Here is a 10291-nt window from a genome sequence, read left to right as displayed (position 1 = left end):
TGCTGTAAATGCCTGGTTAGATAGATGGGGGAATCCAGATGCCAGCTGGCAAAGGAATCCCTTCTAATCTCTTAGCAGCAACCCCCTGGGAGGTTTTGATTTACAAGTTGGAGCCTGCTCTCTGGTTATCACTCCTCTTTGGCCTTGGGATTGGCCCTGCTGCCCATTCAATTGAAGGGCTCCCTTTCTCTTAAAAAAAAAAAGGGGGCTACAAAGGGCGGAACTAGAGCACAAAGCCTTCTAATACTTGACACTTACAGCACTTCACAAACATTCACTAATTAATGCTGGCAAATGGAGAAGTGTAAGGCTCAGAGAGGGGAAATGACTTGCCCAATGCCACAGAGGGTGCTAGTGGCAGAGAAAGAATTAGAATTTAGGAGTTCCCGGCTCTCAGTCTGGCCCACAGTCCACTAGACCCTCACCTCTCTGCCTCCTATCTGGGGAGCTGCTTCCTGGACTGGCAGGCTGAGTCAAGAGTGGCATGAATGACTTAGTGGTTAAATCATAGGCCTGGGAGTGTGACAAACTGGCTTGTATTCTGCCACTGATTTGCTGTGCAATCAAAGGCAAGTCGTCTTCCCTCTCTGGGACTCAGCTTCCCTGTCTGTAAATGGGGATTGAGGAGATGTCTTACAGGACTGTTTGGTTACAGATCAGCTGTCAGATAACCCAGCAGCACTTTGGTTAATGGCAGGTTGAATAGATTCCTGAGCCCAGTACCAAGAGCAGGTTGTTTCAGAACATTGGGGCTGGGGAAGGAGGGCAAAGGCAGAAAGCTGTTCCCCGTGTGGTCTGCTACAATGGGGAAAGCAAGTGTGGACTGTAGGAAAGCAGATGGAAGCAGTGGCTCCTCACTATCTGTACTGAATACACACCTGATAACTCCCCTACCAGGAGCAAACCTAGGTAGGCTCAAATGAAACCAACATAATCACTTATCTCAATATAGTAGACTCTGCACTCAGAAGCATACAAGAGAGGAAGAAAGGAGTATTCTGCACTGCCATATGGGAGACCACTGGTATGATTATATGTGGCAGCTCCTTGTTTCTCAGGTTGGGAGTGCTCTACAGTAGCATGCAAGAGACCTAGGTCTGAATCTCAGTACCATGCAACTCTGGTTGCAATGTTCTCCACTGTTAAGACAGAGGAACTACATAACTTATTGCACTAGTAGAAGGCACTCAGCTACTATGGCAATGAGTTTGATATAAGAACCATTACAGAATAAAATGCTGTCCCAGACCCTTGCTCTCTGTGCTCTCCACTGGCCCTAGCTATTCAACAGGCACATGGGAAACCAGTGGACCATCCCCACCCCCAGTGTGAATTGGAGTGTGCTGCTTCCCCTATTCTGGTTTCCTGACAACAGATTTCAGTGCACAAAGGAAATGAGATTACCTAAAAGAAAAAAGGAATAAGGGGCATACACCATTCACACAAACCTTTGTCTGTTTAACTGAAAACAGTATCAGCTTTGCTCCAACTCACTAAGTTTCAGAGCTCTCTCACTTTTCTCTGTGTTGCATTTGACGTCTTCCAGTCTTCAAGTTCATAAATCCCTTTCTGTACTTTCTGGCTGCCACTAAACTGTCTTGTGTCTGCCTGAGGTACTCATCCCATCAGAGGCAGAGAATAAAGGGGGCCTCCAGCCATCACTTGGACTGCAGACCAAAACAGCCATGGCCTCCCAGGGCAGCTCACTGTTGTCAATGGTTTGTGATGACAGATTTTGATGGTGGAGCTGGGTTCTCAATGCAGGACAGATTCCATAGCACTGGGAGAGCTGGAGACAATTCTGGGGTCAGTTTCACTGTACAGAAAAGGTTCCTCACTTATTAAAAGGATATCTGCAACATGTAGCTCCTGGAATCTGTATTAAGGGGCTCACCTCTCTCCATCACCGCTCCACAGGTGATGTCAGGCAGAAGGATGGCTCAGAAAAGTTCAAGAGGTCACTGCTGCTAGTGCACATGGAGCCCATGAGGGTGACATCCTCAATCCACACACAATGCAGAACAACAGTAACTGAGAAGGCACCTAGCTGACAAGAGCTCAAGGAACCCATATTAATAATCTTTACATAGTAGCACCAATTCGACAAATTAGGGAGGGGAAAACATACTCCTTGACTCAAAAAAACATGTTAGAATTTGAAATTGGAGCCCTTAGAATGGGTTACCCAAAAAGTTGAATAAAATGAGTCACTAACATGCACCCTATGATGCTTAGTAAAGGAGCAGCTGGGCTTCCAGGTGGCTGCTTTGCAAATCTCTTCTATAGTATCCATTCCACTTTCTCTCCTGGAAGCAACCTGGGAGCCCTTGCCCAATGAACTTTTACAAAGGACCCCTTCTCAGAGTGATGCTTCAAGAACAGGGGAACAAATCCATGGAGAAGTCAATACTTCACAAGCTGCTTTGCATTTCTGTGCTGCTACAGAACCCACAGAAGGAATCAGCTAATCTGAAACACTTTTGTCTTTTCTAGGTAAAATGTGAGAGGCTTCAGATCATGCTGCATGAATGTAGGATCCTTTCTTTGTCACATCCTGAATTGCTCTGAAGGAAAGGAGACAAGGGACACCTTTTGCTCAGCGTGAAAGCTGGGATTTGTCTTGGGAATGCAGCTGAGCACAGGAAGAAAGGCAGCAAATTAAAAATGGCATCAAATGGTTGTGATGTCTCCTAATCTTCTAGCTGATGGAATTGCAATTGAAAATGCCACCTGTGTCCACAGATTTAAAAGGAGGATGGCACTGTATTCTGGACCACCTTGGGCTCCTCCAGGGAGGTGGATTACATGGAATTTGGACTTCAGTTGCTTGGCTGCTTTTAGAACACTCCTAGAGGATGTTGCACAGGGAAGGTGGCACTAGATCCAAGAGAACAAATCACAGCAGCCAGGTCATTTCAGGTACTAGGGCTTTTCTTTAGGCTGCACTGGAAAAAATATTTTAAAATCAGGTATTTAGCACCCAGAGAAGGAACTAACTGTATTAGAAACTCATAAGGAGAAAACTTTTCAGACTAGGTTGTACTTGCCATTGGTTGCTTGTATTAGAGACTTAAGAAGGACATTGATGTCTGAGTCAGGGAGAACTTGGCACTTCACGGTCAGTCTCACAAGATATATCCATAAGAAAATAAGGTTCTTATCATCGTGAATCAGTTCCTATTGATTATGAAACGAAGAGTCCAGGGCTTGGCTAAGGACAGTTGCACACACAGGCTGTTCCATGGTTAACCTGGAATTATGAGAATCCACTTCATCTTGTCCTTTTGTACTTTTCTCAGCATCTGGGGAATGAAGGGGAAAGGAGGGAAGGTTCACAGCAGGCTGCAATTTCAGGGAACAAAGAATGTGTCTATCCCTAGTGCAAGAGGCCCCTATATCTGCGGCAGAACAGAGGCACTTTACAGCTGTGGCTTGTGGCAAACGTGTATTATTAGAATTTCCCACATCCTGCACATCTGGTGAAATACTTGTGGATTGAAGCTCCATTCCCTGTGATGTATGCTGAAACTCCGAGCCAAACTGCTATTATGCTGACTTTCTCAGCTATGTGGACTGCTGTGAATGTCACAAGATTCTCTTCTGCCCACTTCAGAGTGGGTAGGAGAAGGACTACAATGTTTCCCCGCCCCCATACATGTGGTAAGACACCACCACAGTATTGTCTAAATGGACTGATGCAAAAAGTGTAAAGTAGAATGGCTTGTGATGCAGAAGTAGCAGGTGAACTGCTTTCATTTCCAGTCTGCTCCTATGAAGATGCTTCTGGTTCTTTGAGCACTTATCTGGTTCATACAAACTCTCCTTGCGGGGAAACTGGCATCTGTCATTACAATGGTCCAGGCAGGATGTGAGCATGAAAATCCCTTGAGAAAAGTAGCAGACGTGTCTCACCAGAGCAGAGATTTCCTGACATTCTTCTGGAAGGGTTTTCTTCTGCAGAAAATGAAATTAGTCCTATTGTGAGAGCAGAAGAAAGTAAAGATTTGCTGTGAGCCAAGGAGCTGCAGGACAGTATGGTACTTAGAGGATGTCTTGGTCACTAGTGAAACAATATTCTAGAGCCTTTCATGAGACAAACATTTGTGGGCTTTCCAAGTGATGAAACAGACTTGTAAAGGGACAAGATCCTCTGATAGTTCCAGAGTGCTCTCAAGGATTTATGATAAAGCCCATGGGTGAAAGAAAATAACATTTTCTGAACCATAACCAGAGCCTTTGGAAGAGATTGACTTACCAATTATCTAAATATGACAGAACTTGATCCCCTTAGCAGTGATGGGCACCTGCTACCATACTACATTATTACTATTTATTATTTGTATTGCAATAACACCCAAAGACCTCAATTAGAATCTGGACCCCTTTGTGCTAAGTGTTGTACAAACACATAAGAAGACACAACCCGTGTCTTGAAGAGCAGGAAATGAGTGTAACACACAATAGAAAGGAAGGGGAGGTAGGACAAAGGAAATGGTGATAAAATCTGACTGTAGCATACCTTAGCAATAAGCACAATGTGATGACTATACATCATTTTAAAGTAAAGTAAAGTAATTTTTATTTTTTACTAATTCCAACTGCCTTCAACCCAGCATCATTAGTTGGCTACAATCAGAATCTTTGTGAACATTTGCAGAGCCACAATTTATGGCAGCACCAGCTGCTATTTTCATTCTTAGGTATTTCTCATGAGATACTTGTGATAGGTATATGGAGACATGAGTTTTGCATGTCTGTAGATGCTAAGAATTCTCCAGCTGATATTAGGCCAAAGAGATTCCATCTTGAATTTCTGGTACTAGAAACAAGAGAGAAAATGCTTTCATTTAACTGTCCTTAACAGACAGGAAGATTGCCACAAACATCTGAGAGGTGCTGGGTACATTTGCTTACATCATCTCCTTTTTGAAAGATCAGAGGCATAAGGACAGAACGTTTCTTGAGCCTGAGGAAAGTGAGGCAAATTCTGTTAACCGCTGTAAATGATGGAAGGAACTCATTTGTCTGGTATTTTCCCTGTCTGAGGAACTAGTTAATTCTATCTCCAAAGGAAACTGAGGACATGGCTGCAGGAAGTCAGTAACTTGATTTGTTAGTATAAGGATTTGCCCAAGGACTTACTCCTTCCCTTTGGTAGCTATTGTAGTATCCAAGCTGTGGAAATTAGGTCAGTAAAGGTGTTATGTTCCGCTAAAGAAGTTTGTTGGCTTTGGGGCAGAAGTGTACTGAGCTTAGGAGCCTGTCTTTTCTTTGCTTTCTTTAAGGCCAATTCCATTTTTTGTCTGAACAGGTCAGATATAGAAGTTGCCCCTTCCCAAGGAACATCATTCTTCTTAGAGAACACTGCACTCTTGGCATGGATTTTTAGTGAGGAGGCCCAGATATTACTCTTCCCCTTAGGGAGTCTATCTGAGTCACTGAATATAACCAGCTCAGAGCCTTGACCACCACCTCCAGTTCTGTGGCTCATGTACTATGCATTAAAACTCCTCAGAGAGGCAATTTCAAAGTCAGAATCTGACTGAAAGGATGAAGAACTTTCTCCTCCTCCACAGAGACTCCAGGGGAGATGGACTTGGATTTCTCTTTGGCTTCTCAGGGAAGGAAGATCAGTCAGGCTTCCTTACCTGAGAGCTGGGCTCTCTGCTTTCTTTGTGAGAGGGCTTCTTGCTCTTGTGGTGTTTAGTAGAGGATTAACCTCTATGGTTAGGGTGAGTGGCAGGGAAGCTGTAGAGATTCTGATTTCCCTGAGGCCTAACTGAGGTAGCCTGCTAGCTTCTAATCAGAAATTAAACAGGCAGAGGAGGGAAGGGTCACTTGCACTATTAGACTCTGCAGCCAGTTGATATGGGAGCTGGAAGTCTGTTTTCACACATTACCGGCACATGCCATCCGCTGCTGCCAGTGGCCATTGCAGATACAGCAGTTGATGTGGACCCTCTTACTTATCTTTGTTTTTCCATTTTTCCAGGCATTGCCTGAGGGGTGAACATCAGCAACCTCTCCTCACTAAGGCAGAGTGGAAACCAGGTCCTGAGAGCACTAGCAGCAGGGACCCCAAGTACCAGGAAGACTTCTTTCTTCTGATATATCCTTCATCCTGTCCATCACTTGTCTGCCAGTCACCTGAGGAGGCCCTAGTAGCACTGATTACTGGAACTGCAGTGTGTACCGCAGGAATGATAGGGAGGCAAATGTAACCGGGAAGAAGAGAGATCAGATCCTAGCAGCCTGTTCAGTGTGGGGTCCAATATAAACAGTAGGAGCCTGTGTGTTGCTTGGGAACATGGTCTGTTATAATTGTTCCATTTGGCTGTTTGACAGGAGAAAGAATGGAAAATATGTGAAAATCTTGTTGGTTATTTAATGAACCTAGAGACTGAGCAGGGCCTGAAGATATTTGCTCTGCATTTTAGGGAGCAGTGGGTTTTCAACCCTATGCAATCTCCAGCTGCTGATGCACTCCTCTAATGCAGGCAGAGTTATCTTCATAGCACTAGCCAAACTTTGACTGGAGTGGTGCAACAAGCCACTGCGGCAGCTGATAGAAGCCACCTGTCCCTTGGGCTTCAGGTCTGGTTCTAGAAACATCAGCCAATCATGAAAAAGTTTAGAAAGCAGAAATAAATGGGAGGAGAAAGCAAAATACAAAAATAAGCCACACCAAATACAAACCTCCAGCAATGAAACAACATGACATTACAGTCAGATTTTAAAATAACTGAAAATATAAACCATACAAACAAAATGAAATTACTTTATTCAAACTGAGTATTTCCATGGCTTCCTGCCAAAATTCAAGACGGCAGCCAATGAGGATGTCTCTCATCACATGGTCTGTTTGTCTTCTGTCATTGGTTGTCATGTGGTGTGAGCAATGCTCATAGAGGACAGAGAACTGTGTCTGTTACAGAACTAGGATGGGCTGAAATGGCTGAGTGGATGAGGCTTCATGTTCAAACTTAGACCTTGGGAAGCACTATGCAAACAGCTAGAGGACCTGTCTTATGTGAGTGTCTCTATGGCTGGTGGGTGGAAGGAGGTGTGGGAGAGGAGAAGGAATCCTGGGGGCTCAGCAGCAGAAGCTCTGAGAGGGAATGGTGCCCCTCAGCTCGGAGCCTTACCACCAGTTCCCACAGACACGTAACTTCTCTCCTCTCCTCAGAGAGTTCTTTGGAATGTGCAGCAGGGCCTCACTGTCAACCTCATCTGGGTGTTAAAGGAATGGTGGTGTGATGAGCAGTCACTGCTGCTTCATCCCTTGCCTCGCACTCAGGAGCGGTGCACTGGGCTTCTCACCTGGTGCTCAGAGTTAATCCATCACTGCAAGTAGGAGCTGGAAAAGACACAAAGCAAAGCCTGTGAGTGACCTCAAAGGGGCATTCAGAGTGTAAAACACCACTGCACTGACCCAGTGGATGCAGGAGTAATTAGCACTAGAAATTTGGAACTCCCTGTTAGACTGCAAACCACACGAGAGCTACACACAAATGCATAGATCAATATGCTAAGCCTGTCTGAATGAGCTAACAGCTTAAAAGCTATAAATACTTCTCACCATCCCCTGGATAATAACTACCCCTTCAGCTGCTTATGACTGGCTCTCCGCCTGACCCATCTGCTCCTCACAACATCCTTCAACAGCCATGCTACTGAGTCTTCTTTTTCCTCTTCAGTATATTTGGTCTCTTCCATTCTGTGTCTTTTGCTTCTTTGCTTGCTGGTCAGGAACCTCTAGCCCCCCAAAAGAAGGAGCTGAGGGGCTCGTTGCTACAGGGGGTGAGCTCTCTGAATGAATAATTTGGGGGATGGGAAAGGATTTTTTCCTTCCCACTGTTCAGAGTTTTGCCTTAAACCTATCAAAATGGGAAAATGCAGAGCTCAGGACTAAACTCCATTCTGATGTCATCTTCACTTCTTTTACTTAAAAAAAAATTATTTGATGTTCATTAAAAAAAAAAATCCAGAAGGCCTAGCAATGCACCATGTTTGTTTTGAATAGGTCATGTTTTTTGGTTATTCAGGTGGGCAAAGCTTTTCCTGTATATTTAGGAAATCAGTTTGCTCCTAGACTTGAACAACACTTGTTGGGAGCTGTGTTTATTAAAAATAAATGCATTTGGAACCAGAATGCCAATCATGTGCACTTGGACTGGTTACTGGTCTAGAAATCTGCATCCAGCATCCTATTGTCCCTCTGTATTCACCTGCTATATTAATGTCAGTGCAATGGAAGGGAAATGAAGTCACACAAGCCATCCATCCAACTTTGCCACTCATCCTCCTGCTCCACAGAGACTCCCTTGCCTCTCTTTTCGCACGTAACCCTGTAACACAAGATGGCCCTTCCACACACACTAATGTGAGCTCATATTTCATGAGTTCTTTGTTCCTGGATGTCTTGAAGGCTCATGCAGGGAGGGGCATTCCTAGGCATATGTGGAAATTGATGAGTCCCTTTCTTCAGAGTGGCCGCTGGGCACTACTGCAATACAAATATTAAACAATCTAAGTAAATCCATGGGGCATACCCCTTTCAGGCTGTTGCTGGTCTGTTCACCATCCTCAAATGGGTGCTGGGTGACAAAGAGGGACAGATTTCTTGTTAGCCAAAGGAACCTTAGAAATAGGCTTGGAATTAGATTGTCTCAATCCCCAGACTATGATGATTGAGTCTCTTTGCTCAAAAGATTCATGGGACTGAGTCACCATGTATAATAGACTGAATCCCCTTATCTTCCACAGAACATGTCAGTCTGGCTATCTATCCAGGTACTACTATGTTCTCCATGATTGTAACATCTGAGCACTTCATAAATATTAATGAATTTATCCTCAGAGCACTTCTGTGCAACAAGGAAGTTGCATCTCCATTTCACGGATAGGGCACTGAAGCACAAAGGCCATGTGATTTGCCTGAGATAACACAGTGAGTCTGTGGCAGAGCTAGGAAAACAAATCTCTTGAATTCTAGTCTTAAACACAAGACCTTGCTCCTTCCTACATGGGCTGATAACTCTAGAAACTCTTCTCTCTTGGCTCCATGCAGAGGGACTTTCCAATCCTACAGTGTTGCCCATGCTTCCCTTGGTAACATACAGCTTGAGTCCGAAAGGAGGTAAATTGATAGACAATATATATCCTAGAGTGGATGACATTAGCAAACAGGGACAGCTGACAAATGAAGACCAACCTGGCCCCCTTCCCCACCTTTTCTGGGCACAAGTCCAATTTGGACTATGTAGGCTCAAAAAAGCAACAGCACCATGTCACAAAACCCTACCTGGGTGTGTAACACAAATGGGCTGCCCACAGCTGCAACCATTTTAATGAAATCTCCCTGCATGAAAAGGCTGGTGAGTAGCCTCTAGGTCACCCAAGCAAATATCGGGACGCGGGGGGAGGGAGGGAGGGTGATGCGTGGCGGGGGGGGGAGGAGGGGGGCAAACAAACAAACAAACAAAAAAACCCTTCCTCCACAAGCGCTGGAGGGAGGCCCCGGAGATGCAGGGGAAGCGCAGGGCCGGGGTGAGTGAGAGTCCGGCCTGGCCCCAAGCAGGCAGGACTCAGTCAGGCGGTAGGGAGAGTAGGGGGGCAGCCCACGGGGCCAGGCGGCGGCTGTTCTCCCCCCCTGGGCAGCGGGACTCGGGAGCAGCCGCTGCTGCAGCTCCCACTGCCGCGGGGGGGAGGAAGCAGCCGATGGCCAAGCTCGGTGGCTGCGGCTGCGGCTCTGGCGCCTGGGCCGGAACCCCCCGAGCCTGGGCCGGAACCCCCCGAGCCTGGGCCTGCTGTGGGGACCCAGCAGCGCGCACGCTGCGCTCAGCCCCTGGCCAGTCACGTCTGGGCTCGCTGCCCAGTTGGTGCAATCCCGCGGCGGCCCCGGAGTGGGGGCAGCAAGCCCCAGCCCCCCCGTCCCGCTCGGGTCCTGCAGGGGAACGAATGGGGCTGGGCTGCCGATGCCTCCGCCCCAGGGCCGCCGCAGGATAGCACCAGCTGGGCAGCAGCCCAGACATGACTGGCCAGTGGCTGGGCTCAGCGTGTGCGCTGCTGGGTCCCCGCAGCAGGTCCGGGCTTGGGGGGGTTCGCGGGCGCCAGAGCCACAGCCACTGAGCTTGGCCATCGGCCGCTTCCTCCCCCCGCGGCAGTGGGAGCTGCAGCAGCGGCTGCTCCCAAGTCCCACTGCCCATGTGGGGAGAACAGCCGCCGCCTGACACCGCGGGCTGCCCCCTCCTCTACCTACCACCCAACTGAGTCCTGCCTGCTCAGGGCC

General features: G+C 46.9%; 1 protein-coding gene across 3 annotated transcripts in view; it reads right to left on the bottom strand.

The window, feature by feature from the left end:
- Positions 1-6762: 6762 nt before the first annotated feature.
- Positions 6763-10291, bottom strand: part of TTLL5 (tubulin tyrosine ligase like 5) — a 207869-nt gene continuing 204340 nt past the window's right edge. For all 3 annotated transcript variants that reach the window (XM_054027921.1, XM_054027918.1, XM_054027920.1), the window contains one exon: positions 6763-7357. In XM_054027921.1, the coding sequence (XP_053883896.1) occupies positions 7342-7357 (16 nt within the window). In that variant the 3' untranslated portion in view covers positions 6763-7341. The remainder of the gene's footprint in view (positions 7358-10291) is intronic.

Source organism: Malaclemys terrapin, chromosome 4, assembly GCF_027887155.1.
Source record: "Malaclemys terrapin pileata isolate rMalTer1 chromosome 4, rMalTer1.hap1, whole genome shotgun sequence".
NCBI classification, from domain to species: domain Eukaryota; kingdom Metazoa; phylum Chordata; order Testudines; family Emydidae; genus Malaclemys; species Malaclemys terrapin.
The sequence above is the reverse complement of the archived record's forward strand: the minus strand, read 5'-3'. Positions and strand labels throughout refer to the sequence as shown.